Here is a 22,380-nt window from a genome sequence, read left to right on the forward strand (position 1 = left end):
GGAAGGGAGCGAGAAAGCACAGCTTTTAAACTAGAACTACTCCGAGTAAGGTTGAAGGGGTACCAGCCACAAATGGTTTGTTCCCAGTCTAAAAGGTAAAGACAAAAACTGAGAATGAGCATTTAGAAACTTTTATAGCAATCTAACAGAATCATTTTACATCTATTGAATTTAATTTTAAAAACTAGGGCTTATATCTTATGTCTTTCTTTTCATTTTTCCTGGTCAATTTATTTTTACTCTATTTTATAAAAGTTATCTCTCAGTTTGACATAAAATGGGGGCTGGGGGGAAGGAGCTTGTTTGAGCAGCACTGATTCCGTAAGCACCTTCTGAATGAACCATACTCCTTTGTGAAGACATCTGGGCAGTGTGGAATCCCATCGCACAGCCAGTGCCACCGTGAATGCCAGGAAACCTCCAAGGATCCGCCAGGCCCTGCTCATTATAGAGGGGACCTGCTGAAACAGACTGTGGATAAGAAAGATCTAATAAGAGAGGAGAAAGTACTCCCAAATAATGTCACACCAGTGTGTTTTGGTAACTGGAGCAATTCAAGCATATTATAACCTCCCACAGCAGTTTCTAACTGTCCCTAAGATAGTGACAGCATTTTAAAATAGACAAATAATTTTTTTTTTTAAAGAAAAGGCAGTGGAGCATACTGTCCCCCATATCCTTTTGCTCATGCCATTCAAAGAAATATACCAAATTGGTCAGTAATAATAAATCAACCAGTAAACCCGCACTACCCACGTATGCTCTGCTGACCTAACCCTCCCCTCTGTTTTATAAATGGCACAGTCCTAGTTGTGAAGATGTTTTCTAAGACAAGGGTTCTTCCTGTACAATTTCATGGGAGCAGTGTCACACCTGGCCTTGCTCAGCAGATTCGGCCGCAGTGCTTCCAGTGCTGCTGTTCTCTGGAAAGCACAGGCAGGGTTTTGCTGATGGCGTCTCAGCCTCAACAGCCACTCCACAGTGAGAAGAGGGCTCACCCTTCGGTCCTCCAGGATAATGAAGGTGGCATGTGCATCCCAAAGGATCACTGCAGATCGTTAGTGTTGTAGACCAGGGACTGCCGGCCACCGGGGCTTGGGGGACTTGCTCAACCTCTCCATGTCTGGAGTGCAAGATGGAAGCAAGCATTTGTGAAACGGAAACGCTTGAAAAGAAAGCAATACACACTGGCGCTGAGAGCTCTGCAGCAAGAGAAATTCTAAGCACGGGTCTTGTCAGTAGAGGATGCTGCCCACCCTACCTGTCAGCTGCTTTTCCTGGTCCCTACCACACAAATCAACAAAAAGGCAAAACCAAGGGTCTGCCCTGTTGGAGCCCTTCTCTCAGTTCCTTCACAGACTGTGGGTTTTAGTGGAGACAGTGGGAACCGGGTGCACAGCTTTGTAACTGAGGAGCCGCACTTTGCAGCCACCACCAATGGAAGGAGACACTTCAGGCTGCAGGCCTACAAAGCTTGGATCTGACATTGCAAACTGGAAATGGAGCACATGGCGCTGTGGCAAGCAGATCAAAGCAGCACACCGGGTCAAGGGCTGCCACCTGGGAATAAGAGATTGGTCTACAGTAATGCATTCAATGGAGGTTTTCACCCTCACTTAAATCACACCTACTCCAGTATCAAACAGTGCCCATTCCTGGTTCCTGAAGCCAAGCAATTTAAAAATACCAGACTGAAGATGCCGACGTATGTTCCCCACCTCCCAAGTGCTGGGGCATCAACAGAATAGGAAGTTAAGAGACACCTCTGAAGGAGGAAGGATGACTCAGCTCTGGTTCAAAGGCACCAGGCCTGGCCAATATCTGAAGTGCTCTCTTGAATTGTTAGATAAATACTTTAGCCCTGGGCTTCTCCCAGAAAACTCTTCCCGAACCATTCCAAGTTCTTTAAGCTGGTAACTGATACTCTCCTGCTCACTACAGGATATTAGAAACCTCTAAGAAGACAAAGCAGCCTATCATTTCCTACTTGCTCCAAACACATTCAGCACCCATTTATTTGCTTTGTGAGAGCCCTGCATTCAGGATAAGAGTAAATAGACAAGTCAAAACCGAAATCTTATATCCTTGGCTCACTGAAAAGCAATTTTTCACATTTTCCACAAACAAAGCCTTTAACATCCATTTTATTTCCAGAGTTACCATTTTTAATTCCAGTCAAAGGAGACTTTAATGTAATTGCACACTCTGGCACCAGCCACAGTGCCTACCTTTTCCCTTATCACATGCAGGCAGAAAAATTAAATCACTTCAGTACTGACCGCAGCAATCAGCATTAGACGACCTCATTATAAACACAGAACAGGATGGCACATGAACCTGCTTCTGGGAAGACAATTACTTTTTCTTCTTTACATGTTTACCGGCTGTTATCAGCTCTGAGATTTACACTGGGTCAGGATTTAATGACAAGGAACAGAAAACATGTTTATTAAGTGGGGGAAATGTGGACACTGCGGTGTTCTCAGGAGACAAAGCCTGGCACGATGGCTGCCCTGAACAAGAACACCGGGCTCAGCGAGATGTGTCTTTTCCACATGCACTTCAGCTTCTACAATGGAGTCTTGGCCCAAAATGTACCGGGTGTTTGTTCCAGGAAAGGGTTTCTCTCCAACAGAATTTGGATACAGTGAGAACTGGATTCATTTGCTAGTGAACCCAAGAGCATGAGCTATGGGTTAAGTCCAGAACAGGCAGCGGTTATAAGCTGGGAAAGGGCAAGCTTCAAATATCCATTCAAGTCCTTTAAAACCTCGAGAAAGGCTACCATGAAATTCCCTTAAGGGCAAGAGAAATACCGGTATAACAAAAGAGGTCAACAAACACACCTGCTTAAATAAAAACCTTTGCACTATTAGATTCCATGCCATAGTCTCTCATCTTTTCAGATGTGAAAACATTTAAAGAGCAAAGTCTTATTCCTTCAGAGCCCACCAATTCAGAATTTCTAATACTCCATTTGGCCTTGGTCACCATTATGTGCAGAAAAGCCTGCTCAAGCGTATCAACAGCACAAACAATATGGAAGAATTGTTTTTCCTACTTAGACTATTTCTCAGACTTGTTATATAAATTATCAGTATGCAAATAGATGCAGTCTTATGAATGAACCTCATCTCTTCCTTAAATTTACTCAAGCAGCTCTGGTAAGACCTCTCTCCTTGGTACACACGCTTAGTAGTTTCAATTTCTAGAAACAGAAGAAAATGACAACTACATTTCTTTAAAAATAATCCTGGAATTAAGCTACAGTTCACCCATGCAGAATGCACTTTCCTTAACTGAGTTGAGCCAGGGAAAGCTTACTGTGCTTTTCCCTCAATATTACATTTTACCTATAATCTTCCTGAAGAGCCGCTGATCATTCTAGGCAAGTCTGACCCTCTTTCCAACAAATTACCATGGGATTTCTGAAACCAATTCCTACTAAGAACTTGCCAGTGCCACAAACACATAATTAGCAAACAGCACAACCACTTTTCCTCTTAGCTGTTATATATAGTTGCATTTAAGCAGCAGTATCTTAATTCCAAAGATATAAAGTTAAGAGATAAACCATGAAAATAACAATTTAGGTTATATAACAATAAGGGGTTATGCCACCAGTGTGATTCATTTTTATACTTACCAAAGCCATTTAGTTTCTTCTGATTACTGAAATAAGCTAAGAGTGGTTTGAGCATACTCTACCTTTCCAAGGCCAAGAACAGAAAAAAGGAAGGAAATAATGAATATTTTATTATAGACACAGTGTGGTAAGCAAAACAAGGTTTTAACAAGTCAATTATCACTGCACCATTAGTCTTATATGTGATAGATCAGTTTCCCTGACTTTAATTTTCGCATAATCATTTTATTCTGTTTAAGACTTCGTTTTCTCTTTACTCACACAGGACAGACTTTCATCTGGAAATTTAGACATTATGAAGACCTTTGGTATAGGATATTTTTTTTCTAAAGAACAGGCTAAATTTTCACTTACCTAAGATTTGAATTGGCTGCTAAATCAATTCCAACAACATATTCTAAATTTTTGTGAGGGAACATTCAGAAAGTTTTGTTTTTTCTTCAGCAGTAAAGCCAACACACTAAATTTGGAGGTCATGGGGAGGAGAGAGCTAAGAAGACTATTAAAGGGGTGGCATCTAAGGAAAGCCTTAGAGTGTTAGACTGAAGTTAGGGCTTGGGCATTACAAAGGCACTACTCCACGCTAAAGAAAGGTGGTAAGCAAAGGCCTAACGTAGAAAAGAAAAAAGAAAAGGTTCGACCACTGTTTGGCTGAATACACAAACGCCCAAATTAGCTCTTCCGACCTTAGAAAAGTACAACTTAATCTCACTTACACTTACCCTAAAAACTAGGTATTTAATACAAAGCAGACTGTTTCTAGTTGGAAAATGTCTCTACAGAAATCTCTCAAACACATCATCGTCCTGGATTTAGGGTAGGCCCTAATCCAGTGACCAGTAGAGCCCTTACAAAAGAAGACGTAGATTTGCCAACACGAGAACAAACCTGGGAAGATGGAGGCAGAGAATGAAGTTACACTGCCACAAACCACGGAATGCCAGGAGCTACCAGGGGCCAGAAGAAGGATTCTACCCTAGAGTCTTCCGAGAGGAGCATGCTGCTGCCAACACCTTAATTTCAAACTCTGGCCTCCAAAATTGTGAGAGGTAAATTTCTAATGCTTAGGCCCCTAAGTTTGTGGTAATTTCAAGGTAATTTGTTGTGGCAGCCCTAGGAATCTAATGCAATGCATTTAGCAATAATATTATTCTACTTGATCTAGTGTCATTAGAAAATATTATGGTCTAATGCTGAGAAACAGCAGCTCCCATTTTTATGACTAACTAGGGCTACTTCTGCATTGCCTTCTTGAAATATACATGCAATCTAGTGGGAAAGCCAAGACTATAACTGAACTGTGTAAATCTGCACTTTATTACTATATAGTACACGTCAGCCATGGTACATTAGGTCTGCTCAGATCATAATAAAGATGTGCAATCTGCCCTCAATATTTCTCTCCACAGACAGAAGTGAGCAAGTGGGTCTCGGTGAGAGGACTTGTGTTCACAAGCACCTTGATGTCACTTTAATACAGCGGGATAGTCGTGTCGGTAACATGTCCTGTTAATAGTTCTTGCTCTTCCACCTCTATTTCGCAAATGTGTAGGCCTTCTTTATGACCATTTCCAAAAAATAAAATCAATAAATATTTTTTAAAATTCCTCTAGCATCAGCCATGCCTATATTTAAGTGTCATTTAAAAAATGTTACCTTTGCTGGCGACAACAATGTTTTTAAAATGTATTCTCAGTGCATGCCAATCAACGTCACTGATTATGACAAACAAAAAGTAACAACAAAAAGACCTGCATTAATTTCAAGCTCCATTAGAAAGGGAAGGAAATATGATCAGTGTTTACCAAACAGAAAAGGATTATCCATGTATCTATAGATGCAAGCTTATAAGTGATGCAAACAACGGATGGTATAAAGTCTTGGCAGCATCTACTAGTATAAAGGATCCTCTAGCATTTCCTTTTATGAATTTATAAACTGACGTAATAAATTCACTCTGTGTGCTACTCGGCCCAAGAGATTATGTACTCTCATCTCAAAAATCACACTGGCTAGAAAACAATGTTCATACACAAAAATCCATCAGAAATGTGAATTATATATCAATAAAGCTGTTAAAATAAATGAGAAAAAATGTCCATCAAAAAGTATGTCTGGCGCTAACCAGTTTGGCTCAGTGGATAGAGCGTCGGCCCGGGGACTGAAAGGTCCCAGGTTCGATTCTGGTCAAGGGCATGTACCTTGGTTGCGGGCACATCCCCAGTGGGAGGTGTGCAGGAGGCAGCTGATCGATGTTTCTCTCTCATCGATGGTTCTAACTCTCTATCCCTCTCCCTTCCTCTCTGTAAAAAATCAATTTTAAAAAAAAAGTATGTCTGAATTTTCTAAAAACAAAAAAACTGAAGATTTCCAACTTAACTCTCCTTGGATAATGAACACATTATGAGAAGAATTAAAAGAAAGACTATTCCATACCAAGGGCAAAAGCTGGCTTGGTTCTTACCTTTGACTTCCAAATAAGAAATCAGACAAGGACATGACACTACTGTGCAGACCGGAAGTTGGAACATAGGTCAGCTGAGCCACACAATGCAACTTAAAGCTTCTAATCCCTACTAATAACTAGAGCCATCTCAGATCAAGCCCAGTGTCAGCCCTTTTAACGTTAAATTTTCTCCTTTAAAGCCTTTGCCGGCAAGAAGATGAAGTCAATAGAGGACTTGTTTGAAAACTAGTAAGTCTTTACTTCAGGTCTAGATACTTAATTCCCAAGTAATCAAAAGTTATCTTGAATTCACATTTTGCATTTCTGAAGGTATTCGAGAAAAGCCCAACTGAGAGGTAAAATTTTCAAATGGAGGCAACCTTCCTCTAAAAATTCAAAGATTTCCCAATAGTAAGGACCAAAACTCTTAGCTATGCTCATTCCAAATCAAAAAACACTAATGTGACCAAGCGTGCACTGCTAGGAAGCCATCTAATGGGAGGTTGAAGGGGACTGTTCATGCATGAAGTAGAGGGTCAGAATAAATGACCGTTATGACTCAATGCATTCAGGAGCCCATCATTCACATCTCAAAGCAAAAAATGGAGTACCACATCAGTGGGACTTGGTGAAGTGCATCAGTAAATGTGGCTGAGTATTCCAAATATGGACTGTAAATATGCCAAAGAAAACTTAAAAAGCAGTTCGTTTTTAAAAAATCAAACAACTTCCTTGGTATTTTAAACATAAAAAAACAAACAAACAACAACCTATCTGACATCAAGTGCCATGTCTTTCCAAACTATTGGGGTACTCCCCAAAATATATGGTGAGTATCCTCATTATTTGAGCACTTATCCCATTCGTCCACTTCAACCCTGTTGTAAGTATTTGTTTATAGAGTATCAAGCAGTTGAAATACAAGGAGGGGAGGGGAATAGCTAAAACTAAAAAAAAAAAAGTTAAGTGACAAGTATGTATCCATGGCATTTTTGTTTGTTGCTTGTTTTTGTGGGGTTTTTTTGTTAATCCTCATCCAAGGGTATTTTTCCATTGGTTTTTGTTGTTGTTGTTTTTATGAGAGAGTGGGAGAGGGAAAGACAGAGAGAAACATCAATGTTGTTGTTGTTGTTGTTGTTTTTAAGAGAGAGTGGGAGAGGGAAAGACAGAGAGAAACATCAATGTGAGAGAAACATTGGTTGGTTGCCTCCTGCATGTACCCTGACCAGGGCCCGGGCTGAGGAGGAGCCTGCAACTAAAGTACATGCCCTTGACCGGGATTGAACCTGGGACCCTCTGGTCCGCAGGCCAACGCTCTATCCACTGAGTCAAACTGGCTAGGGCTCCAAGGCATTTTGAGATTACATGGGAATAAGAAGGTAACTGTAAGGTAACAGGCAAATGTGATTTAGTACTGGAAAGAAACTATATTTCCATACTCTGGGACCATATCAGTAACAGGAAAAATAAAGAATATCTACAGTTACTCAACTCTCAACTCAAAGTACAGTGCTTTAGGTTTCTGAATAGGACTAAATACAGGACTGTGGCCATTAGATGGGTTAAAACAGCTCTTGGGAAGGGTAGTGGGTAGAGAGTATTAATCTAAATTGAGCCCAAACAATAACACAATTAGTACCATTTGTACTAGGATTTGCCTTTGTAAGGCCTGGGTCCTTTCAATTCAAAGGTAAATCAGTAAGAAAAATGGTACCCCACTATCCCTTTACTCTAACACAAATGCAGTTTCAGTGCCTCAAAACTAAATGGATCACTCAAGTTTTTTCTTTAACAGTGTTTCTCACACACACACACACACACACACACACACACACACACATCAATTTCTGATTAGGTTAAAATAGCAATCAACTGTGCCAGTGACATGTTAGGTTAAATGAGAGTAGAGTGCTCTATTAGACAATTTCCTGGTACCACTAATGTAGCCAAATACTTCCTAGAGATTGATGAGTAGGTTTTAGTAAATAGTACTCTAAGTTTCCCCAGCTCTTTGCCAACCAATGCAAGCAAGATTGTAGAAAAGAAACGTGGAAGACGAACAGTAAAATTACTTGAGATCTAGCAAAGAAAACAAGAAAAAATACAACTAATGTTTGTGCCTTGGATTAAGCCCAAAGAAGGAAATCTATTCTCACAATCACAATAATCTAAAAGTGCAGGTCGGAACTGCTTCCTTAAATTCAGCCTAGCACAGCACTCTGAAAATAACCCAATGTTCCCCACTAACCTCCAAAGCCGAGTCTCCTGTTCTCTGAACATCCAAGGAAGAAGAGAATTAAAAAAGAAATCGGGAATTCCTTAATCAGATGGTCAACAAAGGGCCAGGGCCTTCAACCTGGGTTGCACGCTCAGGGTTCCACCTGCCCCGACCCAGGCACCTGGCAGCCCTTACCTGAATGTCTGTGTCCTTCACGGGTTCAAGAGGTTCAAAGGTGGTGGCCGCGCTCAGGCTCTCCAAGCGCTGGGAGATGTGGGAGATGTCAAGTCCCCGAGACCCAAGGAGAACTGACCTATGTAAGGATACAGGGCAGGGAGGAAACTCAGTAAGTTTCATAAAATACTAAAGAGTATTTTTTATCCAAAACTCCCTGTATACTGCCTAGACACTCTTATATAGTTGGTTTATACCTTTCCATAAAGATCTATCACCTGAAATAATAGACCAACACTGCATTTGGTAGCTAGAGAGAAAGTTCTGATTGTGCCCGAATTAGAGTAAGGGACTTGTCAAGAATAACATGAGAGTATGTCAATAAAATAACGGGCCAGACGGCTCCAAACAGTTTGCAGTAAAGGAGATCATGAGACAGGTGATCTTCTCATTCGTTTTATTATTTACAGCAACTGTAGCACAAAGCAGCATGGACAGTACATAAACAAGCATGGCTGTGCTCAAATACACCTTGAAGAGGCGGCCGCTGGCTTTGGCTCACAGCCTCTCACCCTTGATGAACACCTTTATATGTGTCATACATATTCTTCTTCACGTGTGAAAAAATTTAATTTAAAAATATTAAACAGAAGCAAAAATCTATCAAATCTGTTCCCTAAAATAAAAACTCCAACAAAGTGTATTTAAACTAATGAATTCAGCACCAAACAATTCAATCTTAAACCTACAATCTAATTTTAACTAAAATCTGTAAGACAGTTTTCTTTCAAAATTTCAGGTAAGAAAAAATTCCTTACTCAGTTCTCTCCTCTGCCCTCTTCCTGTACTAAAATATTCACAGCACAATTTATGTCTCTGGCAAGAAGATGGAAAAATACAGTCAAGAGCCCTTTGGTTTCTTTTTAAGCACCTGCCCCATCTTGTACCCATTCTTTCAATATTCTAACTTCCTCCTCCCTAAAATAATGAATTTAAGGTAAAAAGAGATGAGGAAGAATGGAAATTTACAAGAAAGAGAGCATGACTGATAATTGTTACCAAGAAAACATTTTCCGTTTTTGCTCTTAATAGGCTGTAAAGCTAAGGCAATTAAATTATAACTATAGCAACTCAGCTGGCATGATGATCCTTTGGCTCCAGCAGCATCCTTGCACACCAGCACAGAGCCTGCACACTCAAGACTGGGGGAACTACAGGCAATGGGGAGCAGCAGTAAGGAGCTTAGTTAGCCGAAATGTCTAACGGTTGGCTGGGGTGTGGGGGAACAGAGTCGGGGAGCAGTTGGTTGCAGGTAGCTGCAAGGTTGGATAGTTCAAAATCCCTGCCAGGGCTCCTCTGACTTACTTTACCAATACCAACATTTATTACGTACCCCAAACAACGTACCCATCTTTAATAATAAAAGCGTAATATGCAAATCAACCCAACGGCCAAACAGTGGAACAACTGTCCCGAAGTCCTTCCGGACGACCTTGTGGACAAAGCCGGGGCTGCGAAGGCCCACTCTTGCAACGAATTTCGTGCACAGGGCCTCTGGCGTTAACAAAAGCACTTAGGTCTTTCTCAAGTTCAATTCAGAAATCGACAATTTCCCACATCTCCCACACAGAACAAGTAACAGCACCCGTCCCCCTTTGCATGTGCTCTGGAGTCAGCCTGTTTGGGTTTGAGCCCTGGCTCATCACTCACCAGTTGTGTGATCTGAGAACTACTTGCCCTCTCTGAGCCTCAGCTGCTCAATGTAATAAGGGGACAGCAGTCCTAATATTCATTGTGAAGATAAGCAAATCTTAAGTAGTCAGTAAATCACACTTCTTTTTTTCTTTTTTTTAAAATGTTTTTATTGATTTCAGAGAGGAAAGGAGAGGGAGAGAGAGATAGAAATATCAATGAGTAGAGAGAATCATTGATCGACTGCCTCCTGCACATCCCACACTAGGAATCGAGCCTGCTACCCGGGCATGTGCCCTGACTGGGAATCAAACCATGACCTCCTGGTTCAGAGTGGATGCTCAACCACTGAGCCATGCTGGCCGGACTAAATCATAGTTCTTATGGAAAGCACCAAGATTTTTTTTCTGCCTCCCAAAATTATAAGCTCCTTGAAGACAAGGACCATGTCTAACTGATGGTAGGAGCCCCACAGAAGTCCCAGGCCCGGCACAGTGAGAACCCCAAACACACGTCTGTGGAATCAACAGCCCGATCAATGCTGTGCAGCAGCAGCAGCCACTGGCCGGCCATCAGTCAGCACTCTTCTGCAGCTGCACTTCCTGGCGCTCACCCTCTTTCCTGTATAATCCACTGGCAGACACTGCATTGCCAGGTCCCTCAGAAGCAGCCCACGGGGTCACTGACAATAAGCAGACAGAATCACTCCTCGGTTGGATGGCTTCTCGCCACTGACTGTGCATCAACTTCTTCCAAGTGCCCTTACAAACATTGCTCATCTCTGAGTGCTCACTGGCACAGGCAGAAACACTCACCTGCGTGGCCCACACACCAATATACTTGCAGGAGCCATTATGACCCAACAGTCAGCGAACCCAGGCAGGAACTGCTGTGACTGGTTTCTGCATGACCAAACTTTTCGCCCCTTCCCATCCTGATCATCTTTGCTTGTGATATGGGCTCACAGGTCAGAAAGACAGGCTGGAAAACCCGGGCAAGGAGACAAAGAAGGCTACTGACCTGTTTACAAACTCGCTCCGAGTTCCCAAGAAACTGGCTTGTGTGTCATTTACAAACTGAATCCAAATTCAAGACAGGAGAGAAGAAATGGATCCTGCCCCCAGCCACCCAGCACCAACGCTGCTTCCCCACCGGTACTCACGCCTTGACATCTGCTGTCTCCTGGGACGTGCGTGTGAGGGTCCGGGAACGCAGGCGCTCGCCCGCCTGCTGGATCTCCTGCAGGTTCCGTTCCACGTGGGGAAGCTCTGAGATGCCCTCGGTCTCTGCAGCAAGCTGCTCAGCTTGCTGAAGGAGCTCGCCAAAGCCCTCGGTATCCATTGGCGCTGCAGATCCTAGAGGGGGAGAAGAAAGGGACCTCAATCGAGGAAGATAGTCTTTAAACACTACCTGAATCTGTTACAAGCTTAATGGAACACTAGGACGTTGTTGTTTTTTTAAATATGGAACACTTTACGAATTTGCGTGTCATCCTTGCGCATGGGGCCATGCTAATCTTCTCTGTATTGTTCCAATTTTAGTATATATGCTGCCGAAGCGAGCACAATACCAGGACTTTTTGTAAACAGACAAGTGGATTTGTTCCTGAACATACCCCAAGAACAGGCCTGACAGAGAAAATGAGTCAGACTGTGAAGAAATAGATCATTTCTAGCCCTAGCCGGTGTGGCTCAATGGATAGAGCATCCACCTGCAGACGGAAGGGTCCTGGGTTTGATTCCTGTCAAGGGCACATGCCTGGGTTGCAGGCTCAGTCCCCAGTAGGGGGGCGTGCAGGAGGCAGCTGATCAATGATTCTCTCTCATCACTGATGTTTCTATCTCTCTCTCCCTCTTCCTTCCTCTCTGAAATCATTAAAAATATACTTTTTAAAAAACAAATAGATCATTTCTGTGTATATTGACAGTCCCAAGATTGACTTCTGCCATCAGAACAAATGCAAACATACTAAGCCACAAACCAGGATTCCTGCCTCCTTCCACAGACTCAAAGAACCACCACCCTCCACCTCCTATTTCGCCACCTGTCTAAGTAAAACAACACTACCCACAGTACGAGGCAACTTACAAGGCCCTTATCTCATGACTAGAGGCCTGGTGCACGACATTTGTGCACTGTGGGCGGGGAGCAGGCCTAACCCGGCAGTCGGACATCCCCCGAGGGGTCCTTAGCGCTGCTTCGGAGTCGGGAGAGGCTCCCACCACCACTGCTGCGGTCGCCAGCCGTCAGCCGGCTTCTGGCTGAGCGGTGCTCCCCCTGTGGGAGTGCATTGACCACCCGGGGGCAGCTCTTGCATTGAGTGTCTGCCCCCTGGTGGTCAGTGCGCTTCATAGTGACCGGTCATTCCGCCCTTCAGTCGATTTGCATATTAGGGTTTTATTATATAGGATAGTATTCTCAGCAACTCTGTGGGAGTCCTGAGCAAACAGAAGAAGCAACTCCAGCCCACAGAGCTCAGCTCCATGCCCACAATACTCTCCACTACAAAGGGGCTGAACCAAGACCAGAAGATAGGACTTCTGACTAATTTCATGTTATTTTCACATAACTGCTCCTCCACTAACATAATAGACAGTCTCTTCAAATTCATGTCCAAGTCTCCACTCTCATTACTTTAGCTTACAAGATTACTGAGAGCAGAGATCCATGTTTGTTTGTTATGATATTCAGATATTAGACTTAATTGTCAATATACCTACTACTTTTAGAAATATGATTGCTACTAATAATTACAATATAAATAGCAGCTGGTTTCTAGACCATGAATGTTAACAAGACCACCTGTTTCTCCACCAAATGACCAAAAAAAGCCCTATGAACAGTGTTAAAATTTAACAGATATTATATATTTATGAATTATATCCTGTACTATCCTTACATAAGGATCTTAACCAAAACGATGTTAAGTCAGAAGATAAACAGTATCACCATCATTAGGGGGGAAAAAATTTATGTTGCTAAAAGGTTAACAAAGTAATTTATTTAAAAAATAACAAAATTCCTAGCCCTAACCGGTTTGGCTCAGTGGATAGAGCGTCGGCCTGCGGACTGAATGGTCCCAGGTTCGATTCCAGTCAAGGGCATGTACCTTGGTTGCGGGCATATCCCCAGTTGGGGGTGTGCAATAAAATATATTTTTTTTTAAAAATCTCCGATGGCCTTAAGAAAAAAAAATAACAAAATTCCTTAAACAGTAGCTCTTTTTTTTTAAATATATTTTATTGATTTTTTACAGAGAGGAAGGGAGAGGGATAGAGAGTTAGAAACATCGATGAGAGAGAAACATCGATCAGCTGCCTCCTGCACACCTCCCACTGGGGATGTGCCCGCAACCAAGGTACATGCCCTTGACCGGAATCGAACCTGGAACCCTTCAGTCCCCAGGCCGACGCTCTATCCACTGAGCCAAACCGGTTAGGGCTAAACAGTAGCTCTTGTTGATTATACTTTTCTACTTTGTTTTAAACCCACTTTTGAAATCCCACTGGTCTAGAATTGTGGTTACAGTACTAATGTAATATATATCTCAGCTGTGCAGGACAGGTTAATGTTAAAAGGGCATAGTTACCATCATAAATCTACAGCAGGAGAACAAGAACTTTTTAAAGTGAGCATTAAGCAACATTAACTTTAAAGGCAAGGGCACAAGGTTAAAACAAAAGTAGCTCAGCTGGAGTAATCATGAAAACACTTTGAAATTCTTTATGAAGTACTAAACTGAGTTCAATCTTTAGACAGAAAGTCATATACACAATAACTCTTCACTTAAAGTTTCCAGATAATCATTGTCTTCACCCAAGAGAATCAGGCGATCTCTACGTGTGGGAAAATGGGGATGGCAGGAAAAGGAAGTTTTTCTCAAGGACAGAAAAAGAAGAATATTTTTAAACCACAGCTCCTGCCTAATGGAGAACTGTTTTACCTCAGAAACCCTTAAGGTCAATGACATTCTACTAACTACCAGAAACATGGCTGATCACCAGAAAGAGGAAAGAAAAGTAATTTGCTGCCTCTTCCCCATACATTTTTCTCACTCTGAGATAAACATAATTTGTCTATCAGAGCCAAAGCAAAGGAAATACTGTTTTTCTTTCATAAGGAAATTTCTGGAACTCTCTGAATAAAGAACTGAATGAAATAAAACTTTTCTATGTTTAAAAAAAGAAGAAGAACCCAGCCGGTATGGCTGAATGGTTGAGTGTTGACCCATGTACCCAGAGGTCACCAGTTCCATTCCCAGTCAGGGCACATGCCCAGGTTGTGGGCTTGATCCCTAGTAGCGGGCATGCAGGAGGCAGCCAACCGAAGTTTCTCATCTATCTCTCTCTCACTCTCCCTTCCTCTCTCTCTGAAAAAAAAAGGGGGGTGAGGGGAGGAAAAAGAATTACATTTTACATTCATGTAAGAGAAATTCAGACAAAGGAAATGCTCAATTTCTCAAATGACCTACCCATATAAAGATTTAGAGTGATGATACCCAGCCGGGTGTGGCTCAGCAATTAAGCGTCGACCTAGGAACCAAGAGGTTCGATTCCCAGTCAGGGTATATGCCCAGGTTGCAGGCTCAATCACCAGTGGGGGCGTACAAGAGACAGCCAATCAATGATTCTCTCTTATCATTGATGTTTCTATCTCTCTCTCCCTCTCCCTTCCCTCTCTGAAATCAATAATACATATTTTTTTTAAAGTTTAGAATGAAGGATTTAAGTATAAATAATTAAGACAAACAAAAATCATGATTCACTTTCATGTGGTCCAATAAAAGACTTTTTAAATTTATTTAAAGAATTATTTTGACTTTTTAAATTTATTTAAAGAATTATTTTGACCATGGTAAAAATAAAGCCTGAATCTCTAAACAACACCCTAAATTTTATAAGCCCCAAACTGAGCTCTAACCTTGTCTACAAAACTTGTTCCTTGCCTGCTCAGTGTGGAGACACCATGACTCAGTTATACCTCCCATCCAATAGGTCAACGAAGCCTTTCAAATCTACCTTCAAAACATCCAGAATCGACCTCTTCCCACCACTCTCACCCATCTGAGTCACTATCACCTCTTCCCTGACCTCCCGCTTCAGCCCTCACCGCCTGCAGTCTATTCTCAACCCAGCAACCAGGGATCCTTTTAAAGTCCGATCACATCCCTCCTCTGCTTAAATCTCTTGTACAGAGGGAAGCCCTGTAGAAGCAGCCCACCTCTCCCTACCTCCCAGACTCACTCCAGGCCTGTCCCCCCTTCCTTTCCGGAGCTCCCGCCACTCTAAGGCCTCTTTGCTGGCCCCCCAGTGGTCAGGCCCATTCCTACCCTAGAGTCTTTGTACTCCGTTTTCTCTACTTGGATCACTCCTCTCCCAGGTATACACCAGACGATTCCCTGTCTCTCTGTTTCAGCTAAACTGTCACCTTGCCTTTGATGACAACCTAGAACAAAACAGTTAAGAGTGCAATCTGCAACCCCCACCAGCACTCCCCCATCTCTCTTACTGTCTGTCGCCCCTGCTAAATGTAAGCTGCACAAGGACAGGGACTTGTCTGCTTTGTTCACTGATGTTCCCCGGGTCTTAGAACAGTGCCTGGCACATAGCAGACAATCATTTTCTGTTGAATGAACAGGAGGAGTTTTATTCTTCCGTCCGTGGGGTCTGTTCTTCTCAAAGGCTTCCTGCACTCCCCTGCCAAATCGGCACCCACTGACAAGCAAAGAGCAGAGCAAACACATTCCCTTCCGACTACCAACTGATACTTAACATTTCTGAGGCTGCAGAGCATAAGGCAGTGACAGTATAAATGGCATCATTTCAGATCACACTTGGTCCAGACTAGTGCTTTTCCCAGACAAAAAAAGCCAGTGATATTTTAGAAGAAATAACCCAGTTTTCAGGTGAACGGAATCCCAAACCAAAAGAATAAATATACATATAGGGAGAAATTTGCGATATAACTTCAGAGTAGAAAATAAACTTGTTCCATGTCTCTGAGAAGAGATATGTATATAACATCATATTTAAGAAATACTGGCTCTATCCTGCATTGTATATAAAACAATAGTAGAAATTAATTTACAAAAAAATTATTGCCAGCCAGTATGGCTCAGTGGTTGAGCATCGATCTATGGACCCAGAAGGGGCACGTGCCCGGGTTGCGGGCTTGATCCCCAGTGTGGGGCGGGCAGGAGGCAGCTGATCAGTGATTCTCTCTCATCATTGATATTCCTATCTCTCCCTCTCCCTTCCACTCTGAAATCAATAAAATTATATCTTTTTAAAAAATTATTAAAGTTTCCAAATCTATACTCTGATATACTCATCATTCCATTTCATTAAGATGTTTTAATTTGTGGTTAATCAATTTAAGGACAGTTTTTAGTACCTCTACAAGATACATATCAAATCAGACATAAAATATAGGGGTTAACCAACCAAATATCAATTTTGACCCAAGATACTGGAAACTGATCATGAAATTAACCTCCCTCGCTTTGTCCAACAGAAAGAACTAAAATGATGGGGTGGGAGAGGGATGAAGTCCAAGCTTCGTGTTGTAAAAATCTGGCCAGGACACATGCAGAGACTGGACGCCAGCTGCACCCTTGGGGAGCTATGGAGGAGGGAGCCAGGAAGGAGCCAGAGAACTCTCAGAAGTGGGTTGTGGACAGTCAATGGAGCAAACCTGGGGCTGGATGGGAAAAGGCCAGTGGGGACGACTCCCCGCACTGAGTCCTGTCTGCAGTGACTCAGCCTGATTGGGAGAGGGCTCTGGAAACACTGACAGGTGCATCACAGGGTCCCAGCCCCCCCCCCCGCCCCCGCAACAAACTGCTCTCTGGTGCCCCTGGGCAGAAGTCCTACTGAGCCTCCAGACCTCCTCAACCACCAAGCAATGGAAAGCCTGAAGGAAGACAATTTACCACTGCTGTCAGAAGGCAGGACTGTTTACCCTTGCAGGGGGATAACAGAAGGGAGGCTTCGAGGGGGTGGGATGGGGGGGCGTAATTTTCTGTTTTTTTAAATCTGGGAGCTGCTTAATAGTGCGTTTGTTCAATTAGAAAATCCATTGATCTTCACTCAAAGGGGAAGGTGATCAGGATGGGGCTGGTCACCAGAAAGACCTAGTGATTGGAGAGCTGAAACTTTCAGCCCCACCCACCAACCTCTGAGAAGGGGAAACGGGGCTGCATATTAATCTCTATAAAAACTCTTGAACAGCCCAGCCTGCATGGCTCAGTGGTTGAGCATCAACCTATGAACCAGGAGGTAACAGTTTGATTCCCAGTTGAGGGCACAGGCCTGGGTTGTGGGCTCAATCCCCAGCAGGGGGCGTGCAGGAGGCAGCTGATCAATAATTCTCTCTCATCATTGATGTTTCTACATCTCTCTCCCTCTCCCTTCCTCTCGGAAAGCAATAAAAAAAATATCTATTTAACCTGCGGGGTGGGAGTGGCCGGGGGAGTGATCAATCGGGGAAAAAGGAGACATATGTAATACTTTAAACAATAAAAAATGCACAGATAAATACATTTTATATATATATATGTACACACACACACACACGTACATACTGGTGTCCCGGTGCACGGATTTGTGCACATTGAAAGGAAATTAATTAGAAGAAATATTTTAATATCGCTATTCACATCTTGCTAATGAAAAGAAAATAGGATTCTACCAAGTCTCCTATCTACCTACTCCAGGACTTCTGTAAGGATCAAATGAGATGAGGGACAGGAAAATGCTTCACAAACATTTGGTTAAACTATAACATGTTTGCACCTGGCTATAAAGCAAGTCCGGTTCCTTGGCTAAAGAAACTCCAAGGATGCTAGTGACGTCATTACCCGGCATCCACAGCCACCGTTTCCGGGCTGAGCTGGGCTGGGGGCCACATTTTGCACCATGGGGTCTTGGCAGCGTTGGCTGCAATTTGGTGGGGTATCACTCCAGGGTGGTGGCAGGGCCTGTGTACCACTTGGGGGAAGCCGAGTGTTGGTTGTCGGCACCAGATCCGTGGTGCTGTTTATTTTTAAATGGCCAGTGCGTATCATGGCAGCTCCTGCATTGAGCGTCTGCCCCCTGGTGGTCAGTGCGCGTCATAGCTACCGGTCGGACAGGCAGACACTTAGCCTTTTATATTGAGAAGATATTTAAGAAAACAAACTCTTGAACAATGAGATTGATGAGCTCTGGGTGGTAAGTGCTTCCACAGGCTGGAAGGATGGGGCACCTGTTTCATAGGACAGAAGCTCCGGTGCTCAGGACCCTTCCAGATCCCACCTTATGTACCTCTTTGACTGGCTGTTCATCTCTATCAGCGGTTCTCAACCTGTGGGTCACGACCCCTTTGGGGGGGGTCGAACAACCCTTTCACAGGGGTCGCCTAAGACCATCGGAAAACACATATATAATTACATATTGTTTTTGTGATGAATCACTATGCTTTATGTTCAATTTGTCACAATGAAAATACATCCTGCATATCAGATATTTACATGACGATTCATCACAGTAGCAGAATTACAGCTTTGAAGTAGCAACGAAAATAATTTTATGGTTGGGGGTCAGCACAACATGAGGAACTGTATTAAAGGGTTGCGGCATTAGGAAGGTTGAGAACCACTGATCTATATCCTTTATAATAAACTGTACATGTAAGTAAATGTTTCTCTGAGTTCTGTGTCCTGCTCTAGCAAGTTAGTTGCACCTCTGACCTTCAGCCAGTCTGTCAGAGAAGCACAGGTAACAATGTGAAGGAGAGCAGGCAGGGGCGGGGGTGGGGGGTACTGTCTTGTGAAACTGAACCCTTAACCCTTGGGATCGGATGCTATCTCCAGTTAGCTAAGTGTCAGAACTGAGTTAAATTGTAGAATAACCAGCTAGTGTCCAGAGAATCTGAGTGTGGCTTGATGTGCGGCAAACCCACACATCTGGTGTCAGAAGTAAAGCAGTGTTGCAGTCGATGGTGTGAGCGTAGGAAGGCTATTTTTCCCTTACAAGCACAGTAGACACTTAACTATTCACAATGCTGAGCACTTCTAGACCATCTTAAATCAGCATTCTCAAAGAGTGGCCCCTCTAGGATTTTGCAGCTGATCCGACTCTTAACCTGGGTCCGCAGGACACAGCAGGAGACAGGCTCACCTGGCCCTGCAGCCATCTCCACTGCTCAGGTCCTGACTTAAGAGTATTCATGCTTATTGTATACTTTAAACCCAACGTGTCTTCAGAAAGAGCAGCCCCGCTCCAGGGGATGGAGACCGTCTGTGCACCCCCCAACTTCAGGAGTGACAGCCACCACCCCCCCCGCAACAGACCACCACATCGGCCTCCAAAAGGTCTCTGCATCTGGCTTTTCTCTCTAAACCTATGATTCTCAACGGGGGGGCAGGTCTGTCCTGCAGGGGGTCACTGGCAACATGTAGAGACACAACTGCGGGAGAAAGGGCCTTGTGCTCCTGACGTCTAGAGGGTGGAGATCAGAGGGGCACCCCACCATAGCACAGCTCCGCCTCCACCACAAAGAATTGCCCAGCCCCAAACAACAACGGCGCTGAGTCTGAGAAGCCCGCGGTCGGCCCCGTAATTTTGAAGAAAGAGAGACCCCCATCCACTTAGGTTTCGCCTTTGCAGAGGATAGAGTGCTGTGCGCCCAGAGAAAGCTCGGGGAGCCACCTCCCTGGATGAGGAGCAGCATGCCCCCTGGGTGCGATGAAGGAGACAGGCCAAGGGTCGGGAGAGGCTCACAGGGTCGTCACCTTCGCCCAAAGCCCCCTTCCTTCCGAGGGCGATGCCTCCCGGGAGGGTGCACCCCGAGGGGCAAGCGAGCTGCGGCGGGGACCGGGCGGGTGGGCTGGCGGCGCTGGGTGGGGGCGTGGCTACGGGGGGGAACGAGGAGCCCGGAAGGGTGGGGGGACAGGGGGACACGGCTCCGCACACACACAGAGGGGAGACAGAAGGTCCTCCCGGGACGCAGCCCGACGCCCTCGTGGAGGCGGCTCGCCAGGCGCTGTCTCGCCGGCATCGGTCAGACACGCCGGGCTCCGTGAGGCGAGTGGGAAGTGTGGGCAGCATGGCTCCGGGCGTGGGGACCCAGCGCTGCCCCGCCCCGCCTCGGGGTCCCCGTTTCCAGGCCAGAAAATAATAATAATAATAATAAACCCAGGCCCGCAGGACGCGGCCACAGACAGGCTCACCTGGCTCGGCAGCCGCCTCCGCCGCTCAGGTCCCGGCCACGGAACGCGACCGCCGCTTCTCGCGCCGCTCGCCCGCGCTTCCTGATTGGCCCAGGCCGGCGCTCCCAGAAGCCCCCGCGCGCTGCGCCGCCAAATGAACTTTATAGAGACCCGCGGAAGCGGACAAGGACAGGGCGGGGCCGGGGGCGGGGCCTTCTGCTGAGCTGTCACTCCCCGCTCGCCCCAGCCTCAGCCCTCGCCTCTCCCACGTGGTTACTGAAGGCTCAGTCCAGAGAAAGCGATTCCACAATTGCTAATGCGGATTTCTTTTCTTTCTTTCTTTTTTTTAAAAATATATTTGTATTGATTTCAGAGAGGAAGGGAGAGAGGAGAGAGAGATAGAAACATCAATGATGAAAGAGAATCATTGATCGACTGCCTTCTGCACGCCCCATACTGGGGATCCAGCTGGCAACCCGGGCATGTGCCCTTGACCGGAATCAAACCTGGGACCCTTCAGTCCACAGGCTGACGCTCTATCCACTGAGCCAAACCAGCCAGGGCTAATGCGGATTTCTTACCCTTTATTGAGCCCCCAGAGATGAGCTTAAAAGTCTTCCTGAACTGTAATAACTATCCAGGGAAATGGACTAGACCGTCAACTTTCTGAATTGGGCCTGGAATGAAACCCATGTTCTCATTATTCGGCCGCAGTTAACTACCAGACGACATTGTGAAGATGGTAGGATTTCTTAAACATCTGGTTGTTCTATTTGTTATTAAACATACTGACTATTGAGTGTGGGGGGGGGGGGGTAACACCCACCCTACACATCTCTCCATTGCTGATGTTTAAAAACATCTACCAACTTTGTTTATGTCAAATGCGCAATTTGTCACTGATGCTGAGTCTGCCAGAAGAAAAGTGGATTTGATTGACAAGGCCCCAGGGTTTCTCTCTCTTCCTTTTCAATGTTCCAGATGTTTAAAAAAAAAAATCGGAAGGCTCATCTGCGGATGAAAAGTGTACCGAAGGAACTTGAGGGGGTTGGGTGGGTGTGTAGAATATGTAGAAAGTTCTGTAGAAACTGCCTTCACGAGCCCCATCCTCTTGATTGGTTCACGTTAGCCTCCGTTTTCAATCACAGCCTTTCAGTGAAGCATCTGTTTTGAGGCCCATCTGCCAGGGGCTCTGTTGCAGTTGATTATTAAATGTATTTGCAGCTGGAGAATCAGGAGGGGTGGGGGGAAATACAAACCCAACCTTAAATGATAAAAGTGTCCCCAAGAGTGAAGGAAGAAATCAGAAACAGACTTTTCGTTATTCCCACTCTTAGAAATCAGAGGACATAACCCTTCTCTGAAAACACAGGGGAAAATGACCAGCAAACAAGTGTGGCCAGGAACAGTGGACACGGGTGGCTTTGGGGCTTTCCACCACTCAGCCCCCCCCTTTTGTGGTGACTGTACCCAAGAACACCCCCGTTTACATTGGGGGGGTTACCTCTTTCACATTGTGGATACTCTTGTGGGGACAATAATAATCTACCATGAGGTGTTGTTCTAAGGATTAAATTAGTTAATACATGTTTAAGGTCTTAGAGCAGAATCCTGCACATAGTAGGCACTCACTAGGTGTTAACTGTGTTTATTTCTGGAAAGCCTGTTGCCACAACACTCTAGAATTGAGTAGAGGCTTCTCTGACCCTCCAGGACAACGCTGCCAGTCGCCCCGCCCTATCCCCAGGCATCACAGGACATTGCAATAGTCTGTAACTTTGACCAGACTTGAAGCCCTGAGGGCAGCAGCCTGGGGTGTTCAGCTTTATGTCCACCAGGGGGCGCTCAGTCAGTGTTCGTTGAAAAGATACTGCTTGACCCAAAGGCCAGAATGGAGGCTCCAGCCCCCAAATTATCAACTATGCTGGAAGGCAGAGCCTGAGGTTCTCAAATCGAATTGGCACCCCCAGCTTTGGGTCCAAACTGGCTTAACGGTGGCGTGGCATAGTGGGGCA

The 22,380-nt window shown here is 44.6% G+C and overlaps 1 protein-coding gene and 1 non-coding gene across 3 annotated transcripts in view; both read right to left on the reverse strand.

Moving 5' to 3' along the window:
* NUP93 (nucleoporin 93) overlaps nt 1–20,494 on the reverse strand; it is an 81,057-nt gene extending 60,563 nt beyond the window's left edge. For both annotated transcript variants that reach the window (XM_023747091.1, XM_006106276.3), the window contains exons 1-3: nt 20,387–20,494; nt 11,339–11,531; nt 8,506–8,623 (exon numbers count right to left, since the gene is read on the reverse strand). In XM_023747091.1, coding sequence (XP_023602859.1) covers nt 8,506–8,623; nt 11,339–11,517 — 297 coding nt within the window. In that variant the 5' untranslated portion in view covers nt 11,518–11,531; nt 20,387–20,494. The remainder of the gene's footprint in view (nt 1–8,505; nt 8,624–11,338; nt 11,532–20,386) is intronic.
* LOC111823987 lies at nt 11,634–11,741 on the reverse strand. The gene has a single exon (XR_002827108.1). It is a non-coding gene; the product is annotated as a U6 spliceosomal RNA (small nuclear RNA).
* Nucleotides 20,495–22,380: the final 1,886 nt, after the last annotated feature.

Source organism: Myotis lucifugus, unplaced genomic scaffold, assembly GCF_000147115.1.
Source record: "Myotis lucifugus unplaced genomic scaffold, Myoluc2.0 scaffold_792, whole genome shotgun sequence".
NCBI classification, from domain to species: domain Eukaryota; kingdom Metazoa; phylum Chordata; class Mammalia; order Chiroptera; family Vespertilionidae; genus Myotis; species Myotis lucifugus.